The 24395-nt window shown below is 24.8% G+C and overlaps 1 protein-coding gene across 1 annotated transcript; it reads right to left on the bottom strand.

Annotated features, from left to right (window-relative positions):
* Positions 1-1839: 1839 nt before the first annotated feature.
* Positions 1840-23520, bottom strand: LOC129966318 (zinc finger protein 107-like). The gene is made up of 4 exons (XM_056080738.1): positions 23113-23520; positions 18700-18764; positions 9742-9962; positions 1840-2310 (listed from the first exon to the last, which is right to left on the bottom strand). The coding sequence occupies exons 1-4, from the start codon at positions 23458-23460 to the stop codon at positions 2087-2089; spliced, it is 858 nt and encodes a 285-aa protein (XP_055936713.1). The 5' UTR covers positions 23461-23520; the 3' UTR covers positions 1840-2086.
* Between the last annotated feature and the right edge of the window lie 875 nt (positions 23521-24395).

The raw sequence follows: 24395 nt of genomic DNA, 5'->3' as shown, positions 1-24395 counted from the left end.
AAGGACGTTCTCCAGTGTGTATCATAATGTGACTTTTCATATGAGTAGAAATTCTTGTTGAATAATCACAAAAAGGGCATTCATGCAATTTATAATTAATTTTCTTGCATATCGAAACATCCTGAAAACCTGCAAGGAAAAAAATATATCAACAATTAGAATAAAAAGCTTAAAATGAAAATAGCACACAGACAATTTATTTTTTTGTTATACTAATTAATTTGAAAAGCTGATGTATGCAAAATAGCTCCCATAATTCAATTGCAACCTAACAGAGTAACTTCCAATTTGTGGCAGATGAATTTATTGGCTTTGATCACCTAATAAACCACCTGCTAAAATAAAAGAAACTTTATAATAAAAAGAGAGAACAATTATAAATCCCTGATATAATCATAAATAATTTGTTTGCATTTGTTGGCTGGGAAATGAAAATCAAATGCTAATAATTTGTATATATCAATTTATAATTTAAACACAACAGAAGTTTTAAATTCCAACTAATGTGACAATAAAATTAGAAGATTAATCATTTACTAAAAGAGAACAAAAAATATTAAACTTTATTTTAGAGAAACATCTAAAAATAAAAATATATACACAAACAAAATGTACGATGCTGTAAATTATTTTACAAAAATAATAAACAGTAGAGTAAACAATACTGTGTACAATCATATAAACATTTTCTTTTAAATCAAGTACATTTGTTCTAATATAATTATTACCAAGATCTCTCACAAGGTTACAAAATAAGACTTTATTAGTTTTTTAGAAGAAGAGCATTACTTCATACAAAAAGAAATACAACTGATAAATATTAAAAACATGATAATTCATACAATTTAAGAATGGTCATTAATAATCAAATATAAATTTATGAGATAATAAATTCTTTTATTCTTGTGCAAAATAATATTTAAAGTTTCTAAGAAATGAAGAAAAAAATTAAAATGGGAAAAGGAGTTAAGTAGAAATGCTGAGAAATACTACTTTCAAAAAAACATCTCAATTCCCAATAATTATCACATAAATAGATCCAAAGAAAATAGCAAAAATCAGACCGTTTATCTAAGTATAAGTAAGATCAAAATAATTTTTTAAAATGAAAAGCATCTTTTGCTGAAATTAACAGAAAGTATGATTAATGCCAAATCTTATAAAAAGGATATATACTAACAAACAGCAATTAATAATTATACAGCAGCTTATGTATAGAGTAAACATTTAAAAAGCATTAAAATTACAAAATTACAACTTATTTTAAACTTCAGCAGTTCATTTTTTATGCATATTTTTCATAGACTAACTAATAAAAAGCAGGGAAATGCTGGTTAATATGAAGGGATGTCTATGAAATATTATCTCAAATAGGCTTGATATTTCTCCACATTTTAGAAATACAATTGCATGTGTACACTAATACATAAACTTTAAAGATAAAAAATAAAAATCACTGAAGATAATCAAGAGCTAATTTAAGAAGAAATGGTCAATGCCTTATGATCAATCTGAATTTATTGAAAAGTCACTAGTTTCCAATTGGGAAATATGACTAGAACTTTTGTCATGCAAATTTTTTAGTGATATATCGTTTTTACTTAATATTAAGTAACAAGAAATTTTAAAATAATAAAAATAATAAAAAATTTAAAATAATTCAAAACTTAACTATTGCATACAATAAAAAAGAAAATGAAAATTAGATTTGAAAATTTCTCAAATGACAATATAAATGTTCAAAATAATATAACATTTAATAAATCTTTCGAAACAATGTTTCCCACAATACAAAAAAAAAATTGTTTCTGGACTTAATTAAACATAATTTGCACCAATTTTACATAACATTTCAAATGATTGCAATATTCCATGGTAAAATGGAAATTACAGCTAATTTTTGGACTATAATACATGCTTATTGATTAGTGGTACAAAACTAAGACATACACAATCAATAACAAAATCTACTATTTTCCCACAAATGTGATATATATAGAGTTGTTTCTGGAATAAATTATAAATAATTATATTGATGATTGGAATTAACAGATTAGAATTTCACAGAGACATGATCTCTACAAACTTAATGGTATAAAATATGTGTTCCAGAATGAATAAACATGTGTCTTTTCAAATGTGTTTTTTGTATAAATTTCTTTCCACATATTGAACAAGAGAAAGGACGCTCTCCAGTGTGTATCAAAATATGTTTCTTCAGATTAGTCAAAATAAATGATGAATAATTACAATAGGAGCATTTATGAAGTTTATAGTTCAATGGTTTCTGGTTGAAATAGCTTTCCATATCTAGGGAGAAGAAAATTGTTCTAATTAGCACACAAAAGTATTAAAGAATATACAAGAATGTACAATACTATATTATATATATATATTATATAGAAAAACTAATCTTGAAAAGATTTTTTTTTAAAATGTTTTTATATTCACAACATTTCTCAAATCTACTTTAGAAATCAATCATAAGTAGAGCTGATATATGACATTTCAGATATATTCTCAAGAAAAGGCTCATCCTACGATGAATATACCAGAAGCATTAAGAGATTGCTTCTTAGTTGATTTTCAATTTAAAGTTTGAGATTTTACAAAAGACTTAAAAGAAATGTCTTGTAAGTATATTATATTTCATATTATCACAAGTATAAGAATAATTTAGAAAATTCAGATGCAGTGTTCTTACTATGACCCTTTAAAATATTAATAATTCTTCACATTTACAAAAAAAAAAAAGAAAGAAAGAAAGAAACAGAATGATAAAAAAGACAGAAACTCAAAATTAATATAAAATAAAATACAGGATTTTTTTTTTTTTTTGTCTTTTAGACAATAATGAATAATTATACTCAGAATATTAAAGAAATCAACAAATATCTCTTAATACAGCATTTTAAAACAATGTTTCAAATATCATATTATCATGAAATTACAGATGCAGCTTGGGATTCTTGTTGTCTCACTAGAAAGTAGAACACTACTAAATAAGAAATATAATGTTTTAAAATTCAATACAAATTAAAATAAGTTAAAAAATATTTATTATGCTTACTTGCACATATATATTGTTGAAATATGAGAAAACTAAATTTGGACAATAAAAAAAAAAGCATTGAAAATACAATTTTTGATATCAATATATTAATAAAAGGAATTTATCTAATGGTTAAAATTAAAAAATTGCACTGAAAATAAAAACATCAAGCTTCAAAGTAACTACAGTGGCAGTGGCAAAGTAACTACAATTCCCATAATGCAGAGAATGCATTCTACATAATAGGAAATTGCAACATAGGGACTGTGTATTATGGGACAAATTTATATAAATTAAACATGTCACTAATTTGTAAGTGCACATATTATTACTGAGATATTACAGTTTTTTTAAATCGTCAGTTACATTGTTTATATAAAAAAAATGACAAATGTAAACATTTGCCTTCATCTTCCAAAACTAAATAAAATCAAAAACTATGAAAGTTTTTTTAATATATCTTATAGTTTTAGTTTGTTTTGCTATATGAAATCATTAAAAAATTCTACAACGTAATGAGAATTCTTCAAACAAACAAGCATTATACAGACTACTGTAGTTTAAAAATAAAATTTTAGAAATTTTTTTTATTAAATTGGAGATATAACAACAGGAATATTATTTGAATTATGAAATAATAAGAGCATTTACAATTACATAAAGAAAATACATTATTTTGACATAGATTTGATCAATTCAATTTAGAGACCAATTAGCAAATGAATAATCAGCATTCAATAACAGCAACATACATTCAAAAAACTGCAAGTGCAAAGAGGAAATTTGTGCAGTCATGAAAAATTTATAATAAATATTTTCATGCAAGTATAACATTTATCGTTTTCATCAAAACGTGTTGACATTATAGAGAAGTGATTCTTTTAAAAAAATATTTTTCATACAAAATAATAATAATAATTATTATTATTTTCTGGAATGAGAAAAATATTACTTTTAATACAAACTAAGAATAATAAGCAATTCTTAATATATATGTAGGAAATAATGCTGCATTTTTTTAACTTTTTTTTTTACCAATAACTCCATTTCTACTAAAAAATTTCTGCCACAATTGTAAAATAAATAAATAAATATGAAATATAAAAGTCAGCTAACAAAAAATTTTATTTTTAAAAAAATTTGAGTTTGACTTTGATGAAATTCAATGTTAATTTTTTAAACTATTTACTCAACTATGTATCAGATTTTAATATCTTTCAAATCAAAAAATAATAATTATAATTATCATGACATAAATATTTTATAAACAATACCACTTGGGATAGTTGACATATAGTTTCTTTTAATCTTGTAAAAGAAGTAAAAAATATTCAAATTCCCCACAATTTATAAAATAAATATTTCTCCAATTACAACTGTGTGCAAGGGCTTATACACTAAATTGTGAGTGCTTTGGCTAGTTTGTTTGTTTGCTTCTTTAGGACCTATTATATTAAATAACAAGAAAAAGTCACTATGACAAAAAAAAATCTTATTAAATAATTTAAATTTCAAAATATATATTCTTTAATAAATTTTCAAAACAGTGTTTTGGCAACAATGGCAAATGTAAATTCGCCTATGACAATGTCATAAGACATCTGCACTCGACAAAATAAGTGAAGTTTTCTACTGTCCCATGGTCAAAACTATCTAAATTAATAATAAATACCATCTTTACTAATAAATAAAGGAGAAAGTGTGTCTTTTGGCATTCTACAGATTAGACTATTTGATTTAGAGTTATGAAATTTGGTAAAAGTACACTTCGAAATGCAAAAGTGTGCAATTCTGAGCGATTTTTAAAAACTTTTAATAATTTTAATACAGTAAAATTAAGCAAGATTTTGCCACTTACCTACATTAACTAGATTGACAAAAAATGTTACGCCATTTTAAAATTGAAAAAAAATTCCTTTTAATGATCCAAATTTTATTAAACAAATCCTTTTAGTGATCCTAATTTCATCAATGTGCAATTTATTTTTCTAAATTTTGACAATTTAAAAAAAAAAATTACTAACAAATATTTATGGACAGATAGCTGATTGCTTAATGCAACCAGTACAGAAAATATAGTTATACAATTAATTGTTATTGTGCATAAATATCCTTTCCTGAAAACTTTCTACATCTTTGGCATCAGGAATAAAAAAATTAACCAGTAATTCAGAAAAAAAAATTTAAAATCAAGAAACCAATTTATTTTAATTTAATATTGTAGTTTTCTAAAGAAATACAAAACTGAATCATTTCATTGATGCAACATCAGAATTTATTCTTACCTTATTTTCTCACAAATATGTAAAAAAAAAAAAAAAAAAAAAAAAAAAAAAAAAATTACAATAAACTGAAATACAATAGATCAAGATTTCTTTGGAAATAAAATAGCAACCAAAAAATACTATAATTAAAAAGATGTTCCATAATGCAGCAACATGTGCTTTTTCAAATTTGCTTTCTGAGTAAATCTTTTGCCACATACAGAACAGATGAAAGGGCGCTCCCCAGTGTGTACAAAAATATGTTTCTTCATATTAGACGATATTAAAGATGTATAATTACAATGATGACATTTATATAGCTTACTCTTCGCCTTTCTTTCGAAAATAATTTGCATACCTGGAGAAAAAAAAATATTAATTAATACACAAAAAAGGGGGAAAAAAGAGCAAAAAGTAATACAAATAAGAAAAAATATAAAAATCAGAACAATTTTTAAAAGAAACGAAGACAAAGTAAAAAGCTTTTGGCACAAATCTAAACATAGAGAATGCTTCATTATTATAAAATAAAATCATGTTAAAAGAAAAAAAAACATGTAAATAGTCTCACAGGTATTCAATGAAAACCTGAAAAGAACAGAAACAAAAACGTCAATAATATAATTAAAAAAAGTGGGAAAAAAATGATGTATCTCTTTTTTTTAATTTATATATTGAGAAATACAAAAAAAACATGGAAAAAATTTTGGATTAAAATAGATTTAAGATTGAATGATTTGAATTATAAATGTATATACCAAACTCATTATGTTAATCTAAATCAATAGTTCTTCCTATATCACTTGAAAAAAATTTCACTTGTTTAGAACTTTCTATTCATATCTTGCAACTACTCTTTCACATATGGTTTTTCTTTCCTTTTTCTATTAAAATAAGAATTTAAATTAGAATAAGAATGCAAATAATTTTTCATGAACTTATGATGAATGTTAGGAAATACTTCTTGTGACAATCAAATGGAATTGAACTTCAATGCATTTCCTGAACTAGTTTCATTGAGCTGAATTTTATTAGCTTCAAATGAAAATGCATGAAATCTTGTGCCTGAAGCTGCACTGATTTTACTGCCACACTTACCATATGCATATAACCTGTGTCTCTTTCCACAAGTATTGTATTGAAAGGCATGTTTGCTTTAACACAAAATACTTGATTCTTTGATTTTACTATCGGTGACTTTAGGACTTTAAATAATGAAAGATAACTGTAAATTTTATTGAGAATTTAAATCATTACAATCAGATTTTGAAGGAGAAATAAAGTCCTTTAAATCAATCAATAAATAATATATTTTTAAATGCAAAAGTGCTTTATTTAATTATAAAAATCTTTTCAACACAGGTTTGTTTTTGTTTTTTTGTCTAATCTTTTAAAGTTTTCCTTTTAAAAAAATCTCAAAGGGAAAAAAAAATGATGCCCCAATTTGCATTTTTTTTATCATACAAATATTCACTCTAAAGCTTAAAACATTCTGTCATGTGTATAATATAAAGCACGATTTCTAAATCTCACTAAACAATAATAAGCATGCAGATAAAATGAATTCTGAAGTTTTATCAAAAAGTATCTGTATATATCTGATTACTCTGGGATCAATTTACAAATTAAACCTAAAAATTGATAACATTATTGTTTATGTAAGAAATCATATTAAAATTTTCATCAACATAATTCTTTCTAACATTAATAATTCAAATTCTATGTAGATTAAATAACAAAAAAAATTAAATTACAGACAGTTAAGTATCTACTTAATAACATTTAATTAAAGCTTTTTACTCCCTCAAAATATTTCTGTTTATAACCAAATGATAATAATATTCTTAACTTGATCCAATTCTTAAATAATAAAAACTGCACAATTTTTTTCACGTGTCAAAAATTATTTTACAGAATTGCTTTAGGATTATTTAAAAATTTTATCAAAAAGATTATTAAATTTATATCTGAAATTTTTATGTAAAGAAAAAACTTAAATGCTAATTCATTTCAGTGCAAAATTTTAAACCTAAATTCAAAAGCATTCCATATAAAACCATTTATTTTTCATTCTTACAGAAGAATCATCCCAATTTAACATTACTAGCACTAAAATATCACTAAATGAAATCAAGATATGCATAGATGCTATTTAAAGGTAATAGTTAAGCAATAACATCTTTTTTTAATTTCAAATTATTCAAAAATAACAAACAGAGAAGTCATAGCAATCATTTTAATATATAGATACTTGACTTTGATAATGTTTGAGCCAATTACTTTTATAAAAAAAACATAATTAAATAATAAATACCATTTAACATTGAAGAAAGTTTTGTAAAAATGTTTATTCATGGAATAAAACTTTGGAAACATGTAGTAACTTTTAATATACATCATTGATGCTAATGCTACATAAGTATTGGCATTAATTCTATATTAAAAAAATATGCAATACATTTTAATTTATTGAAAGCTTCACTGCAAATTATATTTCATTCACAAAGAGATTTTTCCAAAACAGCATCTAGTATTATCTGCTTCAGAAAATAATGTAAATGGTGGGCTGTTGTTTGTTTTTCCCTGAGCAATATTAATATTTATGCTTAAGAGGCTAATCTGAACATTTTTTAAAATTTAACTAACATTATAAATGATATAAAAGAAAGATTAAAAGATTAATCATAATAAATTTGATTTCACATATTAACAAATAAATATCAAATTAAAATATACTATAGTTATTAGTGGATAGTAAGACAATATAAAATGCCTTTGTTAGCCCTGCTGTTCTGTTCGTAATTACTTCGTAAGTAGCGTTCGGATCAATATGACCCGACTCAGAAAACTAACCTTTCTTGCAGCAATTGACAGGTGTCACTTAAGAAATGGTTTAAACAATAGTAATATAAGATCTAATAATATAAAACAGCTATAAAAATAACAAAAATATATTTGAAATTTAAATTTATAATAATATAAAGCATCTATAAAAGTAATAGAAAAATATTCGAAATTGAAACTTACTTTTATTTACAATTTGAACAATAATATTTTACATGAGATTTGCAAATGTGACTCTTACAACTGCAGCATAACATATTAGTTTTGCTGTCATTGCTTGACGGACAGAGCTTTCACCTTGCACGTTTGACACAAAGAAGTATTCTCTGCAAATCCCGATGGTACGTTTTTAATTTTTCTCTGTATTCGTTTCACTATTTTTATTGAGTCCTCACTTCTTGATAGGTGTGATTTTGTTTCAATGTATGGAAAAATGAGCGATTTTTCCAGTTCTTCCAAAACTAGCCTTCGTTTAGTCTACACAGAAATTTCTAGCATGTTATAGAATACTATCATGTGCCAGCGAGTTGTTTTTCTTTTACAAGTGTATGTGTTTAAAAGTTGATCAAGAGTATCCACAGCCCCTTTTGTTCAATTATAATCTAAGATCATTAATGGTTTTTTATCAGGTCTGCTAAATTCTTTGTCATGATGCAAAGTGCTCATAAGAATAACATTTTCTTCTTTTGGGGGATGTGTTATACAACTATTGTGTCTTCTGTAAAATAAAATAAGGAGCTGCGAACTTCTTTGTTTGGCATTTGTTCAGGAAGTTCTGATTTATTTTTTCTAATGGTGCCAAACATAATCATTTTCCGTTTTAGAAGCTGTCCTTTTAAGATGTGAAAACATTATAACATGTAATATTGTGCCCCGAATACACATAAGTAAGATCACTCACACACTACTCGCATTCCCTGATTTTTCTCTGGCTTTGACCCTTGTTCTTTTCTAGTGTAAATTTGTGTTTTCAGTACATACGAAGTTTTACCATCACATAGTCCAAATTTCGATCCCATATTTAGAGGCTTACTTTATACTGTTTGAAAGGACATCGGCCACGAAATCCTACTAATTGTTCATCCACAGTAATATTTTCATTCGGATTGTATAATTTTGGTAGAATTTCTATCCACTTTTCCCAGATATCTCACACTGCAGTTAATTTATCCAAATTTCTTTTTTCTTGATGAGTGGAATTATTATCAAAACGAATAACTCCCGATATGGTGCAAAATGTTTCGAGGGACATTGTCGTACGAAATACATTTCTGCCAATTTCTTTATCCCATAAGCTTTTTGTTGATTCTCCATATGATTTATAAACACCAGCTAACAATAATAATCCAATATATGCTTGAAAAGTTTTACTTTCAATATTTTTCCACTTTTTTTCTATAAACCCTTTCTCCTTCAATATTAGTCATATTTATGATTTCGTTTTCAATTCTAGAATTGAATACTACCTCAAATGCACTTTTTATGTCTGATATCCTTGCCGTTGAATATCCTGTGACCTCTGGAATAATTTTTATAATATTAACAGTGGTTGATTGAGAAGAAAGTGGCAACAGATCCAACTTTCATGATTCTTGGGTTGAATATTCCCTTTATAGTTCATTTGTTGAATAGCAGTATCAAAATCGTTGTCAGAACTTTCACTCTCAATTTCATCACTTGTATGATTTTTATACTCCGATACTTCTTCTGAACTGTCAGAAGCTTCCATTAGTTTAGCTATATCAGCGTGATTCAAATTTCTACGATTCGCCATTTTTTCTCTCACATTCGCAGGCACAACTCTTTCACAGTGTATGAGAAAATGAAATACAGCAGAAAAAAGAAACGTTGCAATAAAAGCAAAGAGATTAGTCCCCTGCCAATTGTATCAACTTTTGGACATTGCACTCGCTCTCTTGTCATGTGACAAATACATATGTCAACGAAACAGATTTCGAAAACGGATAAATTACATAAACTATTGTTAGTCTTCTCTTTCGAATTATTCCAAACAAAAGTGAACATATAATGAGTAAAAATAAATGATTTTTTTGCATTGGGTCATATTGACCCGAACGATGCATTAGGTATAAATTGAAAAATATTCCTTCAAAATAAGAATAAACTTAAATCCCTCTAGGAGTACATATATATATTATTTACTAAAAATGTCATGAAGTTTCATGAAAATATCTCTGTACTATATATTTTTACGAAGGCATAAATTTTATTTCGGGTCATATAGACCCGAACAGAACAGAACAGAAGGGTTAATTTTACATTGGGGATATATTGATACATAACCAAAGATTGCTTTAGTATAGTTAATTTTTATAATTAAGAAATACTGCATAAAAATGAATGCTGAAAATCAACTATGTTATTACATTTATTTAGACCAAGGATATAGAGGATTCTAAGAAAGTTAAGAAAACATGGGGGGGGGGTTAAACACAGTTAAAATGTTCTGTTTGAAAAGCAATACAGAAGATATATTTTTATAACTTAGAACTTGATTTTTTTTTTAAATCCAAATATCACTTGTTTCTTTCAAATTAAAAAATTAAAGCTACAATAAAAGGTTAAAGACAAAAGTGGAAATTCTCTTCGATGGAAAATATTAATTTATTGTCTTGCATAACATATACATAATTTCATGAGATGTTCCCCCCCCCCCCGTGAATTTTCTTTATATATATAAACATGAAGATGAAATGCCAGATTCATAGCATAATACATATTTTGATTCATATTTTTTAATACATGGTTTTTAAAAATAATTATATGAAAGATTATGTGTTAAATTTTCAAATCCTTTTATGAAGAATTAAAAACAGATAGAATAATAACAGCATCAATTTATTATATTCATATATATTGGAACAACCCTTAGAAGTTTTTTCCACGATATCTGGCATCAAATTATCTAAAATTTCATATTAAGAAGGCTTAAAATGTTTAAAATCAAAGAGGAAAGACAAATCGGAGGGTTTCAATTTAAAAATGATATTATATATGATGTCCCTAATAAATATATAAAAATATACATATAATTAAAGAATTAAAGAAGTGAGATTAATTAATTAAATAACACATTTCACTCAATTTTCGTGTTCAGTAATTATAAGCAAAAAGAAGTCAAGGTATTTTTTCTGCACAAAATTGATGAATTTTATAAGTGTGTGTATGTATGTATATTATAATTTAAAATTTTCCACATATTTAAATCTCTTTCCACAAATGTTGCAATTATAGGACTGTTAATTGGAATGTGTAGACATTTGTTTGTTCAGATGCGCATTTTTTAACTAAAATCTTGGGCACATATAGAACAAATTTAAGGGCATTCTCCAGTACATGTCATAACGTGTTGCTTTACATTAAAAAAGTATAGAGATGAGTGATACAAAAAGGACATTCATTTAAGCAATTTTCTTGCATGTGGATTGTTCCTATAAACTTGTAAAGTAAAGATATGCTAATAATTAGAAAAGGAATTTAAAAATAAAATAAAATACATTTATCTATTTGTCATAAACATAATTTTCAAAAAAAATTATTATTTGTCCATGAATTGAAAATGAATAAAGAATAAATACACAAAATTTGACAAATACAATATGTTGCAGAAACAATAAAAACAAATGTAAGAAAATAACAGAAAATAAAGTAAAAGAGCCACACATATTTACTAGAGAGAGATAAACTATTACTTATGTAAACACTGAGTATTTAAATTCAATGCAGAATAGTAAATGGTAAAAATTAAAAAACAGCTTAAGTTTATAGAAAATAATGATAATTAAGCTCTGAAATTTTTATTTATTACAAAACTTACAATGTAACAAGAAACACCATAAGTGTATCAATTGAAATAATTTACCATCTCTTGCATCACAAATTATTTTCTTTACATAAAATTAATGATTCTTCAAGTCTTATAATAAACAAACTCCTTTATTATGAACTGCATGGAATTAAGCACAATAAGTAAAGTGCATTATTATTTCTTTAATTAATAGTAAAGAAACATTAATCTATTTTATTGCTATACAAAGTATATAGCAACGATGAAGAAATAAAATCAAGAACAGGTGTTCTATTTTGGTTTATATTACATATTATTATTCTATTGTATGTAACCGTAATTAAAATGAAGTTGCAAAAAGATAATAAAATAAAAATATCAGCATTGTAAAACGATACAGAAATTAGATTGGCAGATTAAATTTTAGTCAAATAAACAGAATGTATCATAAAAAGTCAGAAAAGAATTAAAATAGTTGCATATTTAAAAATAATCTGGTCCATTTCTCTTTTCCATTTTCATATAATACTAAATAATTAAGAGCAAATTACAAATGCAAATAGCGAATTTTTAAGCATGCATACAATGCATAAACAATATCTCCAGAAGAAACTAGTGTTTAGAACTAAGTTGCTTTTTGCTCAGCTTTAAAATAATAAGCAGATTAATTTTCTAAGTGGTCTATTATTTTGCTTTGATTGCTTTAAAGTCTGTAAAAACTTTTCAAAGGAAAAACTCTAACTTTATTTTACATTTATTTAAATCTTTGAAACCTACAGAACCTTTTACATAGAAAAATTTGAGAAAATTTACACATAAACAGTAACTATCAATTTATGAAATGAAAGTAAAAAACAAAAAATGTTCTTTATTTAAATGGTAAAAAAAAATCATAATGAAAAGGAAATTAAAGAGAAATAAATTTAATTACCAATAATTATGAGCACAAATTTCTGCATTAATGAAAAAGGGGGGAAAAACTGTTAAATGGAACATTTAGATAAATAAAAGAAAGTATTCAAAAAACTTCAGTACAGTTTACTCAAAGAAAATAATAATAGCAGCTACATAAATGTTTATGTAGCTGCTATTATTATTGTATGTACCTTTTAGATATATCCTAACAGCAAATTCCATGAGATCATTTTTAAATATTTAATACAAGAAAATTGTTTCACATTTCAGCCAGTATCTGCAAAGTTTTTTCCCTTATTGATGGATGTATATTTTGTTGTATATTTGATGTACATTTTGTGATCAATCACATAACATAAGATTATTTAAAGACTATTCAAAATTAACGCAAACATTTAATATTGGCAAAATTTTTCCATAAAGGTCACAAAAGTTCATTGATATTATTTAAAAAATATTCTTCAAATATGCTTTTGAATGTTCTTGTATGTTTTATAATTTCAACAGTTTAGGAGGAAAATCATCAAAATTTGATAACTGTAAGAAAAATTATTTGGGTTTTAACTATGAGCAACATTTCTGATCTAAAATTCTATTTAAACTTTGCATTACGGCAGAACATCTAAAGCTTCTCTTTGGAAAAAAATAAAATATAAATAGCAAACAAAGCCTTTGTGAATCAATTTAAACAATTTTATTTCCTATTCTTTCAGAGAAGAAACATTACACTGCCAAGCATTTATAAAGGAGATATTATTCAAAAAAATTGTGACAAATCTTTTTATTCAGCCAGATAATTTTATCTAGGCATATTATGTATCAAAAATGCAGGATCAGAAATTCTGACTGACATTAATTTCTGTAACGTATATTTATACTTCTCAGAATAATTATATATAGTAAATGCAAAAATTTCCTTGGTAAAGTCTTACAACATATTACTTTTATACTAATTCATCCAAGTTGTTTGTAAGCAACTGTTTTTATTATGTAACAATATTTTTTGACAACTGAATGATACTCAGTTCAATGATAATATTAATTTTACAATTATCAAACTTCAAAAAATTATTTATCAAAAGTAATAATAAATTAATAAAAGAATTGTGAATATTTCAAATCAGAGTAAATTGTAGTGCATAAGAGGGGGGAAAAACTGTTCCCAATCTTTTCAAAACCCGTATTCAAAAAAAAAAAAAAAATTGCTGTGGAATTGTATATAAAAGTGAGAAGAAAAATCATATTTCTATCATGTCATTTTTTTAAATATTTACAAAGCAAATCTTGATTGGATGATGATGAAAGCACTAATTTGTCACATGCAGGGGTGTTTGTGGGACCCCAAAAAATCCCCTGAAACTTTTACGGACTTACTACCGACATTTTGGAGTTTCGAGAAGGGGGGGGGGGAGAAATGAAAAATTACGATTATGAAGTATTGAATGACCTAATTATAAAAGTTCAATTAATTACTTTTTTTTGCAAAATTAATAACCATTAATTTTGCAAAATTAAGACCTTTGAACCCAGGTCACGTGATCGCACATCTGGTCGAACGAAGTCTCTCCCTTTTTTTTCTACCGCGCCTACTTGCCGAAAAGAATCCAGAAGAGAATGTCCGAGAACCGGGGAATGAGTCATAACTCGCATAAGGAAAGAACAAAAAAGAAGTTTTTTCCCCCTTTTCACGCATTATCACTGCCTTTGGAGAAAGAAAGGAAAAGTTTTCACCACACACACTGACCTTGCGTTTTCTGCTTTCAAAGCAAACAAAATTACCCAGATCAAAATAAATAATTCATTATTATTCCTACTTCCTTTTGAACGACGATCCCCGGAATTTCCGGGTATCGAAGTTCAAAATCCCCGGAGCACAAACACCCCTGCACATGTATAATTTACAGTGCATTTTAATCTAATTTATTCAAAAGATCTCATTGAAACAGCAAAAAAAGAATCTTAATATGAATCTATATATATCTTTCTTCTAATTTAACTTTTTTCAGACGGCTGTTATAAAAAAAGAAATAATAATAACAATAATAAATAAATTATAAATCAATAGATAGATAGAAACATAATTTTTAAAAAAACCAGTACTAATAAAAATGATTGTTCGATGCTCGAAAAACACTCGGAAAGTTAAAGAACTAAAATTTAAAAATATAAAAATGAAATTTCAAGTTACCATGTGAGAACATTATTATTTTTTAAGTCATAATATATATATAATTTTTTTAAACTTTCATTTTTAATTTTTCTAGCCAGCAAACAAAGTTTTGGAGCTCAACCGATTTTGAAATGAAAAAAATCCATCGTTTTTTTAAATATCGACGCATGCATAATCTGATTGTCTCACAATTCTTTCAAACCGGTTTAAACTGATTAATGACTTAAATTAATTAAGACAATTCGTAAGAATTCAGAGAATGAATAATTTGTAAATCAAGTTGCAACTTTAGTTGGCTATAAATCGCCAAATGTGACAACCTTCTGCATTATTTTCTAATAAACTCTAAAAGCGAAAAATTGATGCCTCAAAATCGATAAATTGCCACTTTGTTGTCTATGCATTTTGAGGCTTCAAAAACTTCAAACTAAAACAATACTATGATTAAAAATAAATTACATAGTTTAGAGCGAACAGATAGAGCAAAGATATAATCTTTTCTATTGTTATTTCAATCCAGAAGTTTGTCACTTAATGATATATATAATCAAGCTTTCATTACAGTTATAACCTTTAAAAAAATACTTGTAATCAAAAATGAATTTTAAAGATACATTCTAGCAAGTTTACACATATTTGCTTTCATCTATAAAAATATTCTAAAAACTCCATAGGTAAAAGGCAAAATAATGAAAATCAAAACAATTCTCTTAACATAAAAGTGATTTTTTTTAAAAAAATAATGCTTGATATATACTATAAAACACTTACAGTTTTCATGCCAGCTGTATTTTCAGTAAAAATCTTTGGTATTAAAAAATATTAATAAAATAAAAATTGATGACCTGCATGGTGAATGATAATTGCAAGTTAGAATTATTTCTCATCATCCACTATATGATGAAAACAATAAATAAATAAAATTTTAAATCAATCTTGCATATGTACAAACATATGAGTTTTTAAATACTCTCTCCTTTTGAAGCCTTTCCCACAAATGTTGCAGTAATGAGGTCTCTCATCAGAATGAATAGTCAAATGATTCTTAAGATGTGCTTTCTGCGCAAAATCCTGCCCACAAATAGAACAGCTGAAAGGTCTTTCTCCTGTGTGCTTCAGAAGATGACGTTTCAAATTAGTTGATACTGGTGAAGAGTACTCACAATAAGGACATTTCTGGCATTTGTTTTTTAATGTCTCCCACTTAGAATTATTCTCTGAAACTGAAAAAATATCAAAAAATCAAACATACTACTTTATCTAAATATTCATTCAAAACAAAAAGGAAGATAAATATATAAAGAATGTAAATTTATTTTTCAGCTTGTTCTGTGTGAATGGCTTCAGTATTGTTACATGTTTTGAAATTTATTTTTCATGTGTATAAAAAATACAAAAACAATCACACTGAATAATTGGTATCAATACATTAGCAGAGTGTCAATCATTGTTAAGTTTAAACACTAATATTATTCCATTTATGCCAACATTTATGACTAAAATTTGTCAATGAAAATTATCACTAAGATTTAGCAAGTATGTATGTAACTCAAATAACCAATAGTTATTTTTGGGGAAGAATATGTATATTGATTATAATATTACAATAATTGGCATAGATTTTAATTTTGACCAAAATTAATCGAAAAACTCTTAATGCCCTAAAAGAAGAAAAAAGTGGAATATGAATATAGAAACATTTATTTCCATTTTAAATTACTACACAAAAATTCAGAATCACACAATGCTTTTAAAAAGGTTCAAAAGAAGAAAAAAAAAAGTATTATTCACTGCAAAACATACATTTATGAACTTTCAAGAGGAAATCAAAAGTTAATACTCAGAAAGCTTTGTGGCATACATTTATATAACAATAAAGAACAAAAGCTTTAACTGCTATTGATTATAAATACTAGAATATAAAAATCTCAATGGTAAACCAGATTTACTAGCACTTTAACATTTAAACAATCTATTAATATTAAAGGAGAATCTGTATGGGGGAGGGAATGTTTCATATGCACTAGAAATGTTTTGAAATTTTAATTTATTTAAAAAATTAAACAAGATTTTGGTATTATTTTCTAAAATATATTCAAAAAATATTATAGTACAAAACTGATTTTTTTTTCATCTTTTTAAAAATTTTAAAATGCCTTTTTAATTTTAGAAATTTAGTTGCCATGCAAATGCTACTGGAATTTTAGAAATATTTAAAAAATAATTTTTTACATGTTTCATCAATATGTTTAATTTCTATTATAAAATTCAAACAATTTTCATTCTTTTATCAAATATTTAATGATATGTGCTTCTTCCACTGTTGAAAACTAAGGAAAAAAGAATCTACATGGTTTAATTGAGAAATCAAAAAGTCAAAATATATTACATCCAAAGACAATATGGTTTGAAAATAAATAAATAGAACTAGCACAATAATGTTATGGGAGTTGACTCCATTAGGAAGGTTCATGGATACAATAGAGACCAAATGTAAGGCTAACAAGGTAAGGTAAAATAATATAGCTCTGATATCTGCTACAATTTCATGCTTTAAAAATTTTTGTTGGGGAAATGAAGAACATTAAATACAATCAATATTTCTGTTGAATCAGCTAATCTACCACTAGACATCAAAAGCAGCTAGTTATCAATAAAAATGATATCAACATGTAACAGCATATACTTTATATCACTTTTGTTAAATGACAAAAAAAAATCTTAACAATTCATTAATTTCAGAAAACAGAGTCAATTTAGATTTGAAGCTTTCAGAAATTTTCAATGAGAAAGTACACGAAAAAATACTCAAGTCATATATTAATAAATGTTAGATATATATATATATATATGAACAAAACCTTTTACATACCAATCTTGAATATTTTTAATCAATTACATATTGCCAGTTAAAGAAAAAGTTTTCTTTAAACACAATATTTTTTTGCATTAAAAATATTACTTTATATAGATTACTGCATTATAGAAACAACACTTTAAACTTTTCTTTTTCTTAAATATAAATTTTTGCAATTATTTCAGCTAACCATCTCGACTGAGCTGGAAATTTAGAAGTTTAGGAAGGAATTAGAAGTTTATATATATATATATATAAACTACACTTGAAATAAACATTAATAAAACAAGGCAAAATTTTTATTCAATATATCTAATCATATTTAATTATAAAGCAGTGACAAGCTTTCAGAATATTCAAGCAATTCTCAATATTACTCTTCTAAGTGAGCAATTTTTTTATATATATTATTATGATCTGAAAGTAAAAAAGGCTATATTCTGCCTGAAATTTTTTCTAGTTAACATGATTATAAAATAACTTTGGTCTTTCCAGATGAGAATATTATATACATTATATTTATGTCTCAATAATGTTTATGTAGGAAATATGCAGCTTTCCTTTAAGCATCGTTGCCAATATCATTAAAGTAGTTTCAACTACTCTCAGTATCAAAATGCCAAATGAAACAAATTAAACATCTGCTAAATGAATTATTGAATGAGTCTTCAACCAATTTTTTCGTTTAAATCTTTTTCCACAAAGGTGACATGCATAAGGACGCTCATCAGAATGGCGAACCATGTGACTTTTCAATTCACTTTTACGAATAAAGTCTTGGCCACATACAGAACAGCAGAAAGGGTGTTCACAGTAAAGACATCGGTGAATTTTAGGATTTCTAGAACACATATCTGAAAAAAAATTACAGATATTATAAAAAATTTAAAATACAACATATTAATATCAGCAAAATATTTATTTTCAATAGATGTTTTTAATTATTAAAAATGAGATCATATAAATTTTTAAACAATGTATTCTTAAGTAAATTATAAAAATTACAAAAAAATTTAAAAATCATTCCTAAATATGTGTTCATGATAATTATAATAAAAAAAATGCAAATGTTCTATGATAAAAACAATGATAATAATCTTTCTACAATAATAACAGCTTTCAATTCTATCTAATTTTAAAAAATCCCTTATTTTTTTAATTAACTAATTATTTTTTTTAGTTATTTCATTATACATACAGAAAGAAAATATTAAAAACATTTAGAGGAGAAATATATATTTGCTTAAAAATATATAAACAAAAATATTGCTAAAGGATTTTTTTAAATAATAATAATAATAATTACAGTGCTTTATAACAATAAAAGATAAAAAATTAAATTAAATTAAATGGAAATTTACTAGTAATCTTAATACTTTTTCGATTGCATGAAATAAATATTAAAAAATTCAATATCTGTGAAAAATGCTTCAGTATGTATTGCTATATAGCAATTGAACAGAATATTGTGATTAGAGATTTACCTCATAATCTACAACTAAAGCTGCTTACTATAAGCAATAAATATTTTATATGCAGAGAATTTTCAATTATAAGCATGAAAACAGTCTGTAATTACATTAAGTGCATTCAAAACATGAAGTTTTTTTCAGAAATAGCATTGTATAAAAAAATGATTCAAAAAAGAAGATGAAAATTAATTATATATATATATATATATATATATATATATATATATATATATAGTGAGTGATTTTTTGAAATTTTAATTTCTTAAAAATTAGACAAGTTTTTGGCATTTTCCTACATTGATTCTGAAACTAAGCTTTTTAATCATTTAAAAATTCTTAAAATTTTTCTTTTTATTATACAAATTTAGCTGCTGAGTAAATTTTTTGTGAGTTTTTGTAGCATTTTAAAAATAATTTTTAGCATGAGTTTAAACAATATATTTCACTCTAACATTTCAATGTTTCATTAAATATTTAATGATGCGATTTTCTTCCACTGTTAAAAGTGAAGAAAGAAAAAATTGGGTCCGTTTACATGAAAAATTAGAAGGTTAAAAATACTTTAAAACAAAAGGTAACATGCAGTTTGAAATTATGACCCTGACAATTAAGTTTGAAATGACACCATAATGTTACGAGACTTGACAGTATTTGATAATTTCATACCTAGACATGAAAGCATTAGAAAGTTTCATGCCCACTGTAGACAAATCAGATGTAAAGCTAATAAGGTGAGGTAAAATAATATGGCATTAATCTTCTGTCACAATTATTAGTCAAAAAAATTTTTTGTAAGAAACATAAGCTTCAAACTATAAATAAGATATTTAATTGACACTAAACCAATTTGTCAGGTAAATTCACTGCCATCAAAACCAGATAGTTATCAATAAAAGTAATATTAACACGTGATTTCACATATTTATACGACATTTTATAAATAAAAATTCTTGAAATTCAATACATTTAGTAGTATCATTTTAGACTGGAAATCCCTACAAATTTTCTTTAAGAAAGTACATTACTGAATATTTAAGTTATAGAAAAATAAATATTAGGTTAATAAGAAAAAAGAAAAAATACTGTTATAAATTTGTAACTCACTTCCAATAATTTTAATCAACTTCGTATATTTTTGTAAATTGCGTTGTTTCCATCTCAGTAAACATAAATTTTGAAGGAAACAAACATAAATTTTGAAGTCAATAGCTGAACAAGAAATTTTTGAAGAAAAAGAAAAATTCTGAGAATACATTCAGAACATACACACACACATTCACTAAAATCATATGAAAAAAAAATAATTGTTCTAAATAATGTCTCAAAATGATAAAATTTATAGAATATTCCAGAAATCCTCAAAACCGTACTAAAAAAAAAAGTGCAGAATTTCGCCATTTATTGGATATTTTTATGCTCTGAAAATAGAAAATAGCTATCTTCTAATTGATATGCCCACATATGGTAACAATATGAATTTGGAAAAGAATTTTTTTAATTTTTAATCATCAAAAATCATGCGGGAAATCAAAACTATGAAAATGAAAAAATATGGCAGACATCACAACAAATATGTAGAAAATCTTAAAATTTCAGATCCTTTATTTAAACATCTTTCTCTCTGGGGATCAAAATTAATAAGAAACATCTTGAAAAAACAATCTAAGATAATAAATTTATAGTGAGTTTTATTTAATTACGTGCCGTATGTTTTTACGTTTTATCAACAATCAATCAAAAATTTATAGCGAAGTTTTTTTTAACTATGTAACGTGATAATGGCAAAGAAACTATTGTTTAAAATATTCTTAGGAGTTGAAACAACAAAACTTATTCAATATTATTTCCCCAAAACTTTCTAATTAAAGTAGGTAATTACCATAAATTAAAATATCATATCAAAAAATAATGTTGCCCTTTTAATTTAAAATTGATGGATAGCTTATTAAAGTACATTATTTTGAGCCAACTCATCGTTTATTTCAATAAAAAGTTTTTGCTGCACAAAATTATATAAAATAGCATTCGCTAGAGTAGGTAAGCAGATAAGACCACAAAATTAGAAGTATGCATCTAGGGCTACTCCTTCCGTTTGCATGAAATATATTTAAAAACTAATTTCTATAATAAAGATACTATTTTGTTTAATTTATAAACTTAAAACTAACAAGAAATCTTATTCATAAGAAACTTTTGAGGCAAATTTTACTAAAATAAAAGCAACAAACAATAAAATATTCTCTTTTTAATAATAAAATATTCTTTTTTTTTACACTACAATGATCTAATTCATAATAAGCAATCATTCATATATTTAAAATATATATTATATGTCATTAAAAAAATGGAAATACACCATATACAGGAAATTTTCAACTTTAAAGAATGCAGTAAAAATTTTTAAACAGAAATTAATTCAAGTTTATTAATGACTAATATTTCCCAACAGGCCATCGAATTGCTTCTCATATTTCACTATCAGTTGATTATGAATGCGCATTGATACAGAATCCTCATTTTATGCCACAATTTTTCTCTTTCTCCTCTCCTTTCCCCTTTAGGCAATGTCTAGTAATCTAGTAGACTGCCAATGTCTTGAAGATTATAAGAACTTGAAAAACCAATACCAACATCTTGTCTCTAAATATTCATAGAAAAAAAAATTTAACTTTTTCATTATATTGACAGTAGTTGCTAGTTGCTAAGCGCACATGTTGGTACTAAATGTCAGTTTTATGTAATCATAATCATTAAAATATACATAAGTTTGTTAAACTTTTAAATATAGCTCTATTGTGGTATAGTATGATTAGTTAACTCATAATATAATAAAAACATTTAAGAGAATAATTATAATACACCCTTTGAAAAAATTTTTTAAATTTATTTTTCATGTTTTTAACACAACTTGGTCCTGCACTGAAAAAAATTATATATAAGGCATATATCTGATTCAGTATCGAAAAACTACAGAATAAGAAAACTAACATATCTAAATAAAATTAATAATAATTTATTGGTTATTTTCAATAAATGTTGAATATTCCGATACAATAAAACATATTTTTAAAGTTATATAAAACATTAATACTAATAACTATAAGAAATTATCATAAAATACTAACATATATGAAAATATATATAAAAATTAATACTAATGGGACAATTTAGTGCAATATAAAATTAATTAGTTCAAAAACACAACTAATAATAATAAGTTATAATTTTATTTCCATTTTTATAATATTTAACACACATTTCCAGGAAAAGAAATATTAATATATATATAAAAAAAGAAACAAAATTCTTATAAGATTCAAAATGTTTTCCCAAGCAAAATTTATACACATATAAATAGATCATACAAAATATTATTTAGATTTTAAGTATTTTTTTAACTATAAATGTAATAAAAAGAATTTCACATCTTCTCTTAAAATACTGATCTTCAAAAAAAAATTTGCCATGTGAAAATTATAAAATATTCTACCAGAGACACAGTTTCAATGAAGGTAATAAATGAAGCAGATAGATAAAAAGTACTTTGAATTATTAACCTTGATAAATATATTTTTCCCAAAAAAATATTTAAAAAAAAAACTTCTTTGTTTAAAAAATTATTAGACTGCTTAAAAATTCTAAAGTAACAAATACTTCTCAATTTGAATTTTTTTAAAAAAATTATAATATTTAACAAAGGAGATACCACAAATTAACATTGCAGATGTACAATCATGTGTGGTTTTATACTATCTTTTCGTTTAAATCCTTTTCCACAAATATGACACTTATAGGGCCGCTCTTCAGAATGTGTGATCATGTGATTCTTCATCTGTGATTTTCGCATAAAGTTTTGACAACACAGAGTACAATTGAAAGGACGTTCTCCTGTGTGTTTACGAATGTGATGTTTCACATTAGTCAAAAATGGAGAGGAATAATCACAAAAATGGCACTTATGTTCTTTAAACTGCCCACTTCTATGTTTGAAATTATAACTTGCATCTAGAAAAGAAGAAATGCAACCAATCAATGCAAAGTGGGAAATATTTTCTGAATAAAATGACTTTAGCCACATAGGTTGATATTTTCCACCTTTTATAAACAATTTTATTTCAGTATATAATATTTTTATAATCAGATTTAATTTATTTAATATATAGCACAGTATAGTAGTCTAACTTTTACTCAGTTTTTATTTATATTGATTAAACTAAGTCCAGTGCTTTTATTTCATGATCTTTCTTGACAATATGTAAGGAGGAATTATATATTATATTTCATACTTCTTTGTATTTTTATGACATATTCTTACTTTACATCTTATTAATTCAAAACAGATATATACACCATAGATTAAAAATCAAAAACTTCAATATTTTTCAAAAAAAATTAGCAATAAACACAAATTATTGAGAGCAAAAAAAAGCATGGAATTATATTCTTTGAAAACAATATTTCAGATAAAAATTACTTTTATAAAAAGATTTTTTTAAAAAAGAAGTAACAATAGTGCAAAATTAGACAAAAAAAGTAGAAATTATATTTAATTTTAAGCATTTTTATAAGATATTTTATATCAAAATAATAAAATGTACAAAATATATTTCCAAGCATACATTTTTAATTTTCCTACATTCAGAATTTGATTTCAACATTCTTTCCCTTTAAACATATTTCATAATGCATATTGCAATTATTATGATAAATCACATACAATTTACTTAAAATATAAAATTAATTAACTTTCCTCAAATTAAGAATATATGTATATTAAAGTAATATAAAATGTTTTAGATTTTATCAATGATCAGAATGAATGTAGAAGTTGAAACAGATATAAAAAAAAAGAAAAAAAAAGAATTTTCAAAAAATATATGCAACTTATTAACATTATTTTTTCATATGATGAAAATTAAGTTATGGATGTCATGGATACTGATAATTAGTCAACACCGATATAAGAAATAAACAGTAAGCATTTGCAAAGATCTTCAATCTTAAATCTACCAA

This window comes from Argiope bruennichi, chromosome 4 (genome assembly GCF_947563725.1).
Source record: "Argiope bruennichi chromosome 4, qqArgBrue1.1, whole genome shotgun sequence".
NCBI classification, from domain to species: domain Eukaryota; kingdom Metazoa; phylum Arthropoda; class Arachnida; order Araneae; family Araneidae; genus Argiope; species Argiope bruennichi.
The sequence above is the reverse complement of the archived record's forward strand: the minus strand, read 5'-3'. Positions and strand labels throughout refer to the sequence as shown.

What these genes read in the sequence shown, in the direction of transcription:
- LOC129966318 (XM_056080738.1), bottom strand. Translation starts at nt 23,460, where the DNA reads ATGTGGCTAAAGTCATTTTATTCAGAAAATATTTCCCACTTTGCATTG. An exon ending in AACACCCTTTCTGCTGTTCT is followed by an intron (nt 9,963 to 18,699) that starts GTATGTGGCCAA and finishes ACACTGTGAAAG; the next exon opens with AGTTGTGCCTGCGAATGTGA. An exon ending in TCAACCCAAGAATCATGAAA is followed by an intron (nt 2,311 to 9,741) that starts GTTGGATCTGTT and finishes TCTTCTCCCTAG; the next exon opens with ATATGGAAAGCTATTTCAAC.